Below are 15584 nucleotides of genomic sequence, written 5' to 3'. Positions count from 1 at the left end.
GTAAGAGGCTAAAAAGCAACAGAGTGACGGATAAGACAGGAATAATATGTAAGCAGTGTAAGAAGATAGTGCCGTCAGCACCGTAACACAAACACTTGAGCTCCCACAGCTAGTCACAGTGTCGGGACCATAGACTGTATAAAAAATGGACGTAGCCTCTCCACCGGGGTCCGTTTTCTCTACTTGATCCAATCATATTCTCCTCTGGGAGCCGCCATTTTGTCAGACTTTGACTCCTCCTCATTTCCTCTTACCAAAAAATGGCATTGATGTGATGTTTGGGGGAGGGAGATACGTCCGTCTGGCTGACGTTTACAGAATTAGCCAAATGAGCTCACATTAGCTCCACCGCCCGGGAGCTAGGCTAACAGAACACGTTACTAGATAAATGGGAGTGAGAGTCCCGTGTCTCTAGTGAAGAGATATTACCTAAACATACAGAATGTTTTTTGCAAACAAGCCCCAATTGCTTTAATTATGCTGTGAAAATCGGCCTGTTTAACATGGGGGTCAATGAGAAACTGCTCTATTGTGTGAAAGTACTCCCTGTGGACACTCGGAGAACTGCAGTTTTTGGAACTTCCTTATTGGATCAGCCAGGAAGTCATTGTGGTGAGCTCCCAAGCCGAGTGACAGCAAAAAAATTGACTAAACCAAAATAGTTTTCATGTCGGCTCTATAGGGAGAAATCAACAGTGTTTAACTGATTCATTGACTTTGTTTCTCTGCTCAGAGCAGTTAGGTAGCAGGTGACACACAGGCTGATCTGACCAGTCATTGTAGATACGGTTCATATGTTTAAAACACATAAACAGACTGATCTGATCAGTCAGTGTAGATACGGTTCATATGAAAAATATATACAGAGAAAACTCGTGTGTGAGTCGATCCACTTAAAAAAATTTAAATGTAGCTGTTCTGTGAGATGAGCGAGTGACGGTCATCACACCGCTACTTGTCTCGCTCTCTGTGGAGCAGTGCCAGTGGGTGTTGCTCCATACTGTACATGTTGTAAAATTAACGTCTGCTTTACACACACTTATATGTTGGTCAATAAACTTATCATCTTAGTTTTGATTATTAACATACTGGATCGCCATCTCTTTTTATTGCTTTTAATTTTAGTAATTTAGTGCACAAAGACCGATTCAATGTTTAACCTGAGACAACAACTTAGCAGCCAGGGAGCTGAAATCACCTCATAATAAATTGTTGGGTATTGTTGATATCCAAAAATAATAGCTCTAGTTTATTGAAACTTTGGACTTATTTTGGTAGTTGTAAACTAAGAAATAATGATCAAGCCATGAAAATAAGACCCAAGTTGTAATAAACTGGAATTCTCCTATACTTTACTGTGGACACAGACTTCCAGTATGCAGCAGTACCTGTGAGGGGTGAAGGAAAGGCTCAGGGGAGGCCAGGCTGGTCTGGACAGAGAGGCTCTTCTCTAGCAGGGCCTGGGGGAAGCCCAGTCGATCGAAGGTGCTGCGTTTCCAACGGTGGCCGTCACTTTGAGCCAGGGCCTCATCTTCACTGAATGCCCTCACCACTGGCCCCGGTAACGGCAGAGGCACCGCTCCATCACTCTCGTAGCCATCTTTGGACCCGCCGCCCTGGGCCACACCCCCGCCCTGCCCTGAGTCCCAACTGCTCCTCTGTTTCATTACCTGCTGGGCCTCCCATGCTAGCCTGGCCTGGGCCAGCATCGCCTCTGATGCTGTGCCTGCCAGCTCCCCCTCCGGCCCACCACAACGTGCCAGCTCCTGGGGGAGGGAAGGCTTGCGGCTCTTACGTTTGCGGTTACCTCCGGGGGAGAATGCCCCAGGACCGCCTGTTGAGGAAGAGGAGAGGGAGTGGGTCTGACTGGATGTCCAGGATATAGAGTCCTCATATAGCAACCTCTGGCCTCCCTCTCCACCCTCCCCACTGTAATCCAGCAGTAGGCGGGGATCCCTGATCAGAGACTGGCTGTGCTGCAGAGTATATGACCCCCCATATGAGCCACCATAGCCCCCTGTAGTGCCATAACGCAGCAGGCGGTCAGCGGTCTTGAAGCGAGGGCTTGAAGACGATTGCTCCACGTACACCAGCTGCTTGACGTACTCCTTCCCCATAGGACTGTACTCCAGACTCTGGGTCTTTTCTGGACACTTCTGCCTGGTCAAAACCAGCTGGCCATAGGGTGACTGGCCCTGCTTGGGGGAGTGATAGAGGGGGGCTGAAGACTTGCGAGCAGGTGACTTGCCGTAAAAGGAGGAGTCTGAAAGATGCATGTCGGTGGGAGGCTCCTCGTAGATGGGAGGAGGCTGGTACTCTGACGGTGGCTCTTCATACAGTGGGGGTTCATAGGCGTAGTGGGGCGAGGGAGGCTGTGAGTCGGTGGAGGCCCGGCGGTTGGTGCCGGTGCCGCCCAGCTCAGCCCGCTTCAGGAAGGGAGACTGACGACGGTCAGCATAGAGAACAGGGGAGCCATCGGGTTCAGGAGGCAGGTTTCCTCCAGAGGAACGGCGAGTTCGTGAGGTGGTGCCCCCCCCAGATGGAGGACCAGGGTTGAGTGGGTCGCATGGGGAATAACCATTTCCCTGGTGAGCCAAGAAGCTGGGCTCTCTGTCTGTCACCTTGATTAGCATTCGCTCCTTCGTACCAGTGTTCCACCGGAAGGGAGAAGCCCTGAGAGAAGAGAGGAGGACAGAAGATTTAATTAAGGGTCAGGGGCAGACTGATAAAGAGCTGTCACATTCATGCTGGGTCTGGCAATACTTTGAAGAAGCTATTTAATTATCATTTCCTTTGTGTGAGCTGTAACAATCATCTAAATGGCCTCAACTTTTTACCAGAATATCATGCTGTTCTATTGAGGTCATGTAATTAGGCATTTAGAGTGCTGCAAAAAAAGCCGCAACGGCCTGCCAGTGTAGTGGGGGGCGTTACTAATTAGCACCTTTAAGCGTAATTCCGGTGTTTTTGCATTCCTTTTTCGGCATGTAAATACATCAAATAAGCCATTGAGACAGTTTTTTCATTGATCACCTATTAACAGAGAAATCCCGGAGAAATGCTAACAGCAAGACATGGCTAACACTGTGTAGCTCGGCGCGGAGCGCTGAACCATCCAAAACGGCTTTTTTAACCACTAATACTGCTCAAAATACCACCAAACAAAATGTCTCAAAGAAAAGTTAATAAGATGGAAGAGACTCCCTATATCATTTCTTTATAGAATCAACCTAATCAAGATGATGGTAATATTTTGCATGAGGTCTACATGTCACCATATACTGTATGTACCAAGATATAACCAAGCTGTCCCAAATGTAAATACCATGTAGGTACCAGGCTGCATTGTATGTGGGAATACATTTTTTAAAATGTTTTTGAAGGCAGTATGCCAGGTGTTAGTACAGCAAGTCAGTGGTGTCAGTAGACACACTTGGGTCCCTGTCTCTCTAAAAATAATGAAGATGTGATTCAGTCGCTTTTAATGCTAGCATGGTAAGCCATAACGGTGAAGTGGGTCGGTGATAACCCTCCTTCTGTTTCCATGTGAAATCTCTGATCTCAGAGGTGGTCTCTGGAAAAACTTGAACACTACATCAATAAAAGGATTCTGCTGAAACTTTTGGGAGTGAACTTTAATTTAGGCCTTGAATAGATAGATAATGTGATGGACAATTGCCACATGCCTGAATTGGGTTTTTTGTTTGTTTATTTTTATTTATTTATACATTTGTCTTAAAAAAATGAATGAACACAGTATAAAAAATAACAAAAAGAACTATGAGCCACTCTATTGAATGACTCACAGAAAACAACAGAAAAGAACCATAATTCCCACCATTATTAAGAGTAACATTGAAGTTTGCTATTTAGCCTACTTTCCTGTACATGGAGGTCCATTGAGAGTCCACGGCAGTATAGGCTATGCACCCTCTAAATAACAATAAAACCAATATGTGCAAGGAATTGCAAAGGGGTTGAATTTTTGTTACTGGAAATGAGCTCTAACACCTTTCTTTTCTCAGTACTCTTACGTACCTACTCACTTTTTAACAGTAGCAATCTTGTAATGTAACAAGTTTCTTTCAAAAATAACGTACCCAACCCTGCAATGCAATGCTGCAAAGGTGTGGGCATATGTCTACTGGTACTGGTACAACCAATGAAGTATGAGCCAGAATGTCCACTCTGGGTAATGGATCCATGAGTTTAAAGAGTTATCAAATGTCATATCACAGTGGTTTAAAATGAGGTTTCCAAAAGCCACAATAAAAAGGTTATTTTTAATATTTTTATATTCCACTTTTCTTGAATATACCGTACTAAGCACTGTTTTATTGTTTATAATATATTTAGTCATATATCAAAATCCATTTAAATTGAAAAATGTTGCTACTTGTGTCAAATATTGATATACAATTAATCGCAGTTAATTAATTACAAAGCCTCTTATTAATTAAATACATTTTTTTAATTGTGTCCCATCACTAATATACAGTATATATATATATATATATATATATATATATATTTACACTTCATCAGTTCACATTCACTCCGTGAGTGGGCCCTCACATTCAGCTTGTTTGTCAGACAACAGGAAGGAGGAGGAGGGAGAGCGGTGTAGGATGACGAACAAGAAGTGAACTGCGTGAGAAGGAGGGAAGTGTGACATCGATTGCGGCATTAGCTACCCTCCGTTTCCAAATACTTCCACACATTGATCCACAGGGCCACTGCTCAATAGTAGCAGTATGAGTGTTTGTGCACTTGTGGGTGTTAATATGCATGTGTGTGAGTTGGAAACTAAGGGGGCAGGATTAAGCGTTACAGGGCTGGCATCTATTACAACATGCTGTTCCAGACTCAGAGCTCTAACCCATTTTCTTACTCTTTCTTCCTCAGTCCATCCACTTCTCTGCTCTTAAGCTTCTCCAGACCTATCCATTCCTCTTTTTCTATCTAATCTGCCAACCTTTTCTCTCTGTGTCTTCTTCTCATTCTTACACACTGAGTGTTTTTCTTTCTTGCCTTATGCTTACTTATTATTAATTATTCATGATCATTTGACCTTCAAATCAATTAACACATTCCCGGCTTTTCTAGTCGGTCCTCATTTGTTTCCTTTACTGCAGCGACAACCTGCAGATTATTCCTCCTCATCTCATGTTTCGTTTCCAACTGTTATGAGTCGGTGGAGAAACATGTTTCCATTTAAGGAGAATGTATATATATATATATGTATATATGTATATATATCGGACCAAAATTCAGCAAGCTTCGGGCACGTCCAGAACATGTGTGTGTGGTAGGCTGGGGACTACTTACAGCAGTTACAAGCGTCGCTGTGACAAGGGTATATCTTGTAATAGGCCGTGCCTGGCACAAATCGAGGATGAGTGGACCAGTTTCAGAATGTCCCTCCACTGGACCTCAGTAATGTCTACCCCCAAATCCCCTTCCCATGCATTTTAGGTGATACAGTGGGGACTGGGCTCAAAAGAGCCATCTTAATATAAATTACAGATAACAGTCGTTTATATTGTACATTGAGAGCCAGGAATTGGTCAATCTCAACTTCAGGAAAGTGTGGTAATTGCTTTTGGATAAAATGTCTCATTTGAAGATACTGAAAAAAGTGGCTATTAGGCAGGTTGTATTTGTCCAACATAAATGCAAAGGACGCAAAAACACTTTCATCCTACAGGTCATTAAGTGTTTTGAGGCCCTTATTTGACCATATGCAGAATGCAGGGTCAGTGCAGGAAGGGAGAAATGCATAACTGTTCAAAACTGGGGCAAGGATTGAAGCCCTTTGCAATCAGTTCTGCTTCCTGAACTGGATTCAAATTGTAATGGTAATAACCGGATTAGGTGAGACCTTGTGGGCAGTTATTGGAAGCTGTGAGTAAATCGTATGCAAAGAGCAGGAAGAAGATGTTACCTCAGTATGAGCCTAGGGTGGGCAGATGTCTGCAACTCCACCGCGGAGCCAATATAAAAGTTTATTAATGTTGCGGGCCCAGAAGTAGTGGCACAAATTAGGGAGTGCTAGTCCCCCTTCAGGTTTAGGGAGTTGAAGAATATGTTTTTTGATACAGGCCGGTTTATTCTGCCAAATAAAAGCATTGAACTGTTGATCTAGATTAGTAAAATAACATTTTTTTAGGACAAATTGGGAGATGGTGAAAAAGATACAGAAACTTTGGTAAACTGATCATTTTAAGTTTAAACTGGCCTCCAAGGGACAAGGGGGGCCCCGCCCATCTAGACAAGTCTCACTTGCATTTATCTAGTAGTGGCTGGAAGTTCTTTTGGAAAAGGTCCCTGAAGGAGCTGGTGATAAACACCCCCAAATACTTGAACCCCTTGTCAGCTGTTTTAAAGGGGAATATGGAGTGTGGGAGTGATCTCGACAGGTTGTTAACAAAAAATAACTCACTTTTCTGAAAATTCAACTTATACCACGATAGGTGTTAAGCAGCCTTCTGGTGTTGAAGAATGGATGTCTCCCTAATATGAAGCCTGTCTGGTCTAGCAAAATTATTGATGACATCAGACTTTGGAGGCAGAGGGTGAGGACCTTAGCAAGGATCTTACAATCTTTGGTTAAAAATGAGACTGGTCTGTAGCTGCCACATAAGGTAGGATCCCTGTCTTTGTTCAGGAGCAATGAAATAGATTCCTCATACAAGGTCTGTTGGAATAAATGTGCATAAAGTAATCTCATATTAACTCAAATTGCCTTTACATATAATCTAACCTTACTTGGTGTGTGTGTATAGCCAATTCGTGCTGAGTGGATGCAGGTCAAGGAAATCTGATAAGCGTGACTTTTGAGGAGTCACCAAAAGGGGGGTCTGTGGAAACACAGACCCTGCTCAACTGATTAATGACAAGACATGTTTTAAGGCTTCTTTAGAGTTGTAAAGTCATAAAGACAATGAAATGTCCATATGTCTTGAGTTGCAGCTATGTGACCCTCACCTTAAGAATGGTAATTCATTGTAGACATTGTAAACTTTGTAACCACGAAAAGCCAATAAAATCAGGAGCTCGGCAGTGTGTGCTTCAGAGCGGTAGGAGACTGTAGCTGAACACATCTCTGTCCGTTCTCCTTGCAAGTAAAATAACCCTTGTCTTTCTCTCTTTTGTTAAGTTTTGGGTGTTTTAGGTTGCTTAAACCTGACAAGGTCACTGGCAGTCTTCCTTCAGTAAAGGACTTATTGAATATTCTCACAATGATGGAGGCTAATAGCATCTAGTACGCCTTAAAGAACTCGACTGTAAAACCATCGGGACCAGGAGATTTCCTGTTTTGATCGCTTCATGCACCTCCAACAGAGAGATGGGCTCCCTAGCGATATTTATATCAATCTAAGGGTACGTTAATCAGTCTAAGACATTAGGGGTCGCTGCAGTAATTGGGCTATATTCAGAAGTATATAGTGCGGTGTAAAAATCAGAGAAAGACAGAGGGATGGAAAGGTGTAGGTGTAGATGGAGTAAGTTCCATCGAGTTTCACCAGTTTCTCCGCAAAACAGCCTAGCTTGTTCAGCCCTTCTCATTTGAAAAAAGGAGGATATCACTTGTACCCGAAGAGTAGCTCTTAGAGCTTCTCACAGAGTGCTGCTGCTGACATCAGGGGTGTCATTAAACTCTATGTAAGAGCGGATTTGAGTCGCAACAAAATCTTTAAACTTACTATCCAACAGAACGTTTGAGCTGAACCACCATGGTGAACGTTGAATTGTATCCCGTGGAAAACTAATGTCAACTGTGGTAGGAGCATGGTCAGAAGTGACTATTGGGTGATATTCCCATGCATTCGGCCAGTCGAGGAGATTGTTATCGAGTATAACGAAATCATATTGGGAGAATGTGTGGTGTACATGGGGAAAAAAGGAGAATGCTTTACCATGGGGATTTCTAAACCTCCAGGGATCTGAAATTCCCAACTGTGATGCACATGTTTTTACTGTGTGTGCTGATTTGGATTTTAATCTGTCTACATTCTACTTTCCTCTACATTTAACTTATCTGATTTCATTTTCCGTGACTTTTATTTTACCTGCATTCTTATATCTACTCCATATATATTTAACTGAGAGTTTATTGTTTACTGCTTATTGTTTTTTAAATACTTTCGAGTTTATTGGTATCTTATACTGTATTTTTTATACCTCCCTTGTGATTTTGTTAAAAATTGTTTATCGTCCCAGGTGGGCGCATAAACCAAAACTAAGACCACTGGTGTCTTCTGGAGTGTGCCCAAAACTGTGACATAGCAGCCGTCAGTATCTAGGATTAAATTTGTTGGTTTAAACAGGACCCTTTTATGAATGATGATAGCTTCTCCTCTAACTCTATCTGTACATTTGGAATGGAATAAGTGACTCATCCACTCCCTCTTAATACGTGGGGTGTCAGCTGATTTGAGATGTGTTTCCTGCAGGAACATCCCATCCCCCTTAAGGTGCTGTAACTGTGTCAGGACCTTACCGATTTTGATCGTTTTGTTCATTCCCTTAGTATTCCAGGAAATCAGACGCACTCCGGTACTTTACAGCATTAGCCATAGGTACAATAATCATAAGTTAGAATGGCACTGCATGACCCAAAGTATTCTGTAGTAGTGAAGGAAGAGAGTGGGGAGGGAGGAGGGTAAAACAGAACAAAAAAAAGAAAGGGCCAAAACACACATAAAACAGAACAAAACAACATTTAACAAGACAATGACATTGTGACCATTCTGAGGGCTACTCCCATAGAAAAAAACCCATTCTGAGCTCTCCAGCTCGCAACAAACAGCTAAACGGAGCTTCCGGGATCTCCTAACACGGCGACACGGTTTCCTCCTATATCTCCTTCCTTGTGAACTCTATTATCCCATCAAAAAAGGTTGTTGTCTAATAACAATCCTTGGGTAACTCAGGAGCTCAAAACCGTTATCAACAAAAAGAAAAGGACATTCTTCACAGGCAATCTTCTTGAGAAAAGAGCCCTCTCCAGAGAGGTGAGAAGAGAAATAGCAAAGGCAAAAGTAAACTACAAAAACAAAATCGAAATGCAGTTTGCAAGTGAAAATATTAGAGCAGCTTGGCAAGGGCTTAAATCAATAGCCTGTACTAACAAGCATGCAGATGAGGCCAAGCAACACACCATAATTTAAGGAGCACTGGAGGCTGAGTTACCAAACGCTTTCAATTGTTTTTTTACTCGTTTTGAAAGTTGTGATTTTACTCGGAATATCTATGTGTTAAAGAATTCTCTTGTACCCCTTACTTATTTTGTTATATGTAAAGATCAGGTTGTTGAAGAAAACTAACATAAGAAAGGCTCCTGGCCAAGATGCTGTCTGTGGGCGCACACTGAGGTACTGTGCCAACCCTCTCAGTGAAGGTTTCTCTACACACTTTCAGATGTGTGTCAATCACTTTCAGCTTCCTTCAATTTGGAAAAGTTCAACAATAATTCCAGTTCCTAAAACAAAAAATCCTGAGCAACTAACTGAAAGATGAGAAATTGCAGTTTGCATGGGCGGAGGACGCTAAACTCTTCATCCTTGACAAAATCTAAAATCACATGTGAGACTTTTAATTGATGATTTCTCTTCAGCTTTTAACAAGATGCAACCACATATTTCAATCCAATGACTTTCCTCTTATTTTAACTTACCTGATCAGCTCTTATTGTTGCTTTTAAACTTTTAAACGACTCAAAAGCAGCAGGTTTTAGTGGATGGGGCTTTATCAGATGTTGTGGTTTCAAATACAGGCTCCCCACAGGGTTGCGTTATATCTCCTCTTATTTTTATTCTGTATACAAATAGTTGTACGTCACACAAAGAAGGCAGCTACTTGCTAAAATTTTCAGATAACTCTGCACTTCTGACTCTCCTCCAGGGGTCAGAGTCAGACGATGGTAGTGCCCTGCCAGACTTTGTTAGCTGGTGTGACGAAAATTTCCTCGATCCTAATGTGAACAAAACCAAGGAGCTTGTCATTGATTTTAGAAAAAATGGTGGGAAACCTAAGTCAAGTACAATTCATGGGAACAAAGTAGAAATCATTGAAACTTACAAGTATTTAGGCACTTTTTTTGATTCACAGTTGAAGTTTGACAAAAATGTTGAATCCATTGCAAAACGTAGCCAGCAGAGAATCTTCTTACTAAGAAAGTTAAACTCTTTTAAAGTCTGTAACAGAATTTTGTGTATGTTTTATCAGGCTTTTAGCGAGAGCATTTGAACTTTTCCCTTTATCTGCTGGTTTGGAGGCCTGTCTGTAGGAGACAAAAACAGCCTCTACAGCATTGTAAAGGTCTGTTCTAAAATAATTGGCTTCCAGCAGAGGGACTTGGGTTCCTTGTGGGAGAGGCAGGTGGTCAAGAAAGCTAAGGTAATAATTTCCCAGTATGGCCACATCCTGTCCTCTGAGTTCAGGACGATGCCTTCGGGCCGTCGTTTTAAAGCACCTATCAGGAGGACAAATAGGTACGGCAAATCTTTTATCCCATCTGCAATTAGGCTCTTGGACAATGGCAGCCACCCTTTGTAATATTGTGACTTGTGCTTTAATTTAATGTGCCACTTATTTATATATTACTATTTATTCTTATTCTTGGTCTCTGTTATTAAATTGTGCCACTCCACACAATTAAGAGACAGTGGCTTAAGTGCCTTAGCCCCCTGGGGATGTATACTGATTTTGCATATTGTACTGTTGTCTGCTGCTTGTCGTTATGTCATGGTTATTGTTTGTGGGTTTTTTTCGCTACTGAACTTGACTGAAATGAAACTATTCCTCTGTGCCTTAATATTTTTTGTTTTCTGGCAACCCTGGGAGATGATCCTACGACCCCCTTGTGGGTCTCGATCCCAAGGTTGAGAACCAGTTCTCCAGCGAATGTGATGTCTAAAGAACCCTAAAAGAGAGCAGCAGTCCTCAGTAGTGCTAAAAATCATTAGTGGATTAAAGCTATGGTCTATGATTTGGAATATTAGTAATTATTTGGGGCAGCTGTGGCTTAGTTGGTAGAGTGAGTCGGCCAATGTCCGAAGGGTCGGCGGTTTGATTCCTGCCCTGCCCTACTTGTGTCATGGTCATGGTCAAGGTCATTGTGTCGTTGTGCAAACTGAGCACAGCCACGCTTCTGTCAGTCTACCCCAGAACAGCTGTGACTACTATCATTGTTTACCACCACCATGTATGTCTGTGTGAATGAATGGAACCTGGACTCTGTTAAGCCCCTTGAGTACTGAGAAAGGGGCTATATAAATCCAATCCATTAATTATTATTAACATTGTTTATACGTCGATTATGGTCCAATCTATATGACTATAAATATGAGTATAACCCCCCCCCCCCAAAAAAAAAAAAAAATCCATTCAGTCTATCAGCTGTAGGCCTGCATAGAAATTGACCAATGGGAGCCATCCACCACGGAAGGTGTGTGTCAGTTTACATGTGCTCCACACCACATGGTGTGTGTGTGTGTGTGAGTGTGTGTGTTTTTGTGTGTGTGTGAGAGAGAGGGAGAGGGAGAGAGAGAGAGACTCGAAGGAAGGACTTGGTAGACACTTATTACCAGATCCAATAAGGAATGCATCCCAGCCATCTGAACTGACAGTCTACAGCTGTGCTACCAGGCTTCTCTCTCTCTCACACACAAACAGACACAGACACAGACACAGACACACACACACACACACACACACACACACACACACACACACACACACACACACACACACACACACACACACACACACACACACACACACACACACACACACACACACACACACACACACACACACACACACACACACACACACACACACACACACACACACACACACACACACAGGATCAAAAGAGTTTCTTGGACAAACTATGAACAAGGTTTGAGCCTCATTGATTAAATATTGACCAACCAAACCAATGGGGGAGCCTGGGAGTATAGCCCACACAGCACAATATTTTGCCTTTTTTTTTTCTTGTGCAGCTCCATCAGTGACCACTGTAAACGGTCAGTTAGTACAGGCTATAATTTTTATTTTAACATTAAAGATGCGAGTACATCGATACGAGGACCCGTGGATCAGTAAAGATGTACCATAAACCGGTCGATGGCCCGATTATGAAGTTATGTACCGGTTGACTGAAGCTTTGCTGCTCCTGCACAGTGTCTCCCCTCTGCTAAGAAAAGGCTGCTCCACTCTTCTTTTGCTTTTTAATTGGTGGTTGGCAACCCGCTCTTAGGTGCATAACCGTCACCTACCGGACTGGTCTGCTCCACTCTTGTAAAAGGTAAAAAGTCAACACTAGGCTCACGTGACTCACATTGATGACAGTATAACGTAAGTGTAGCATTGAGCGTTGCTATGGTTGCCTGAGGAAGAACAACATGGCTGTTTACAGCGCAACATCAACTATAAAGTCTAAAGTTTGGAAGCAGTATGGATTCCATAAGAAGGAAGGGAAACTCAACCAAAGTCTGGCCACTAGTAGGGTCTGTACAACAGCTGTTAACACAATGACATTTTCTACTCATGCCATAATGTAAAGAAACAAAAACACTTTGATAAATTATATCTATTTGAAGGTAAGCAGCAGTGACACTATAGAAATGGCTTATTCTAATTCATTATAGAGAATAATTGTCTTCATTAAACAAATGTTGAGAACTGTATCATACCTAAAATTACTGTTTAGGTTAAACAAATATCAACTAAATTTGGATGAAAGTATCAGCAGGCTTATTGCTTTCCCAATCCATTTCTATGTAGGTCTTTGTACAATATGAAATGTCCCGTGTTGTTCTGGTAATGTGTATTCATTGGACAGTATGTCTCTGTGCTGATATAGACACTGAAAGGACAAACAGACTTCAGGGGAATGAACCACATTTCATTCATACTCTTCTTCATCCTGATCCGTCCTCCACTCCCTCTGTCTTTCTGCCCTCTTCCTCCCTTCCTCCTTTAATAGGATTCTTAGTGTGCAGGGTAGTAGAGCTGTGTAGAGGTCAAAGCTCCCATCTGTCACAAGCGTGTGGTCTATGACAAACTGCCTGCCCTGCTCTCCATAACAGTATTCACTCTCTCAAGAGACCATCTTTAGCCTGACACTCTTCTTCCTTACTTAACCTTTTTAAGGGCTGTAGAGGACTCTGTTTTAAAGCTAATATGAGTATGATCTGAAACTAGAAAATCTAAAGAATCCATTGGTACCAACCATGACATGCTAGCTTGTCAGGAATGAGGCTAAATAACACTGTAAAGCTGAGACTCTTGTGAATTTAATAAGCCCAGTTGAATTTATGTGTGATGATGTTAGTCTCCACAGAGACTAATTTTGGAGGGATTTTGACCATTTCTTATCATTTTCTGAGTGGTGAAAAATGTTAAATTTAACACCAAATCTGTATAACTAATGATATCAACTCAAAAATTGCTGCAACAACTTAAGACACATAAAAAAGCTGAGAATGGCCTTCAGATACTTCCATCATAAAGTTCTAAGCCCTTATACACGTTCAAGGCTCCTAACAAAAACACAATGCTTATTTTAGTTTTATGACTAGACAAACCTGACACAGTGCTGAGCTGCATCTCAAATGAATCTTCAGGTTGTAGCTTTCAAATGATGGATTCCACTTCTATGTGGTATCTACTGTTGACCTGCTGTCTCCCCCTTAACATCCCCTGCCCCCACCCTCACCCCTCTTAAAAAAGGGGGTTCCTGCTAAGACTGCAGTGAACAGTTCTGCATCAATAAAGTGATAGATTATTATCCATTATAGCCTATTGACATTGCTTGTTGATTTTCTGGATGCGGTCAGACAATAAAGTTTTATTAACATCTCATCCTTTATCTGACTGACGTCATAAATTATTGCAAAATGGAAGGAAGAAAAACACGTGAGTGAGTGAGTGATTAAAAACGCATCTAGCATTTATAAGCAGACATCTGGGCACATTTCAGATTTGACAAACATGTTGGGAAGAATAGACTAGACAAGACACATGCTATGTGTAAAGCCTATAACACAAGAATCAAATAACTTGAGAAAGCATGTTAGCCGTTTTCACCCTGAGATGCTAACGCCTGCCAAGCAACTAGCGGACCCAGCTAAGCCAAGAATTGATGTAAGGTTGTCAAGTTTTCCACCCAACTCTGAAAAAGGGAAAGGAATAACCCAATATGTGACAGCTTTTATAGCTAAGGATCTATAGCCTTATTCTGAAGTGGAAAACCCCGGCTTTCGCCACCTGTTGAAGACGCTGGAGCTGTGACATGAGGTCCCATCACGCAGCCACTTTACAGAAAAGGTGATACCGGCACTCTACCACGAAACCAAAGCCCAGGTAATGGCATCAATGAGCCAAGCTAGGAGTAGCAATAACGTGATTCCTGGACGTTGGTCACGACGCTCAAAGTGGCTTTCCAGGCTTCTGTGACGGATATCAACATTCTTCCACCACAGCACTACAGCGAGTCACTGTCTGAAAGTAAAACAAAAATGTCTTGGCCTGAAGAATCACAAGCTGAGAACTGATGTTGCCACAAGGTGGAACAGTGCATACGACATGGTCGAGAGGTTCAAGGAACAACAGCCTTCAGCCGGTGCCACCTTGCTGTCGCCAGAGGTCAGAAAAGGAGAGTCAGACCTCTGCACTTCCAACGAAACAGATGTGCCCAATGCAGAGGACGCTGTGAGTGCATTAAAGCCAGTGAAGGATGCAACCACACTGATGACAGAAGAGCGCAGTGTTTCTCATGTTCTGCACAATGCACAACTCCTCCAGAACATGACAGACACAATTTGGAGATTCACCCATGATCCACGAGATCAAGAATGGACTCAAGACAGAGTTCTGAAAAAGGTACAGCAGTGAGAATAACTTCCTCCATACGTCATCTGCCCTGGATTCCTGTATTAAGGGACTGCCTTTCCTCACGGAGGAGAAGAGATTGGAGATATACAGAGAAGTGACGGACTAGGCTGCATCCCTTGAGGTAATTGTTATCATGTTTCTTCTCTAAAATTAAAACAAATGTTCAAAAAATGTTAATAACAATATTAATAGTTGCTACAATGGGTTTTATAAGTATTAAAAAAACACTTACCCTAATAAAGCTGTTGCATTGACACTATCTGCTCATTTGATACTATTTTTCGGTTCTTTTGTACTTCAGACACAGTATGAGCATACACTTAAGAGGAAAAAAGTGGATGAATTGCATGGGCAAACAGGAATGCTGAAAGACGAACCCATGGAGTACAACCTCTCTCCTACCAAAAGAAAGGCCTCATCGCGGCTTGTGAGTTTAGCACCCAAGACGAAGAGAAGAGAAAATGGAGAAATACCGAACACCCCTATCTCTGCCTCTGAACTGGGGGCGTGCCCATGAGGTCATATTTCCCCTTCTCTCTTGGCCGTCAAAGTGATACATGTGATCCCAGGCATGCTCCCCCTGGAAGCAAAGTTTGAATATTATATAAAAGCATCAATCTGATGTATTTTGAGAGAAGAATTAATATGAATGTATAATAGGGATGCAAATTATCGAG

The 15584-nt window shown here is 42.2% G+C and overlaps 1 protein-coding gene across 1 annotated transcript in view; it reads right to left on the bottom strand.

The window, feature by feature from the left end:
• arhgap39 (Rho GTPase activating protein 39) overlaps nt 1–15584 on the bottom strand; it is a gene marked incomplete at both ends in the record, with an annotated part of 60177 nt that overhangs the window by 28438 nt on the left and 16155 nt on the right. Inside the window, one exon of the mRNA XM_083911491.1 lies at nt 1389–2673. Coding sequence (XP_083767617.1) covers nt 1389–2673 — 1285 coding nt within the window. The remainder of the gene's footprint in view (nt 1–1388; nt 2674–15584) is intronic.

The sequence above is a fragment of the Echiichthys vipera genome, assembly GCF_963691815.1.
Source record: "Echiichthys vipera genome assembly, chromosome: 3".
Taxonomy (NCBI): Eukaryota; Metazoa; Chordata; class Actinopteri; order Perciformes; family Trachinidae; genus Echiichthys; species Echiichthys vipera.
The sequence above is the reverse complement of the archived record's forward strand: the minus strand, read 5'-3'. Positions and strand labels throughout refer to the sequence as shown.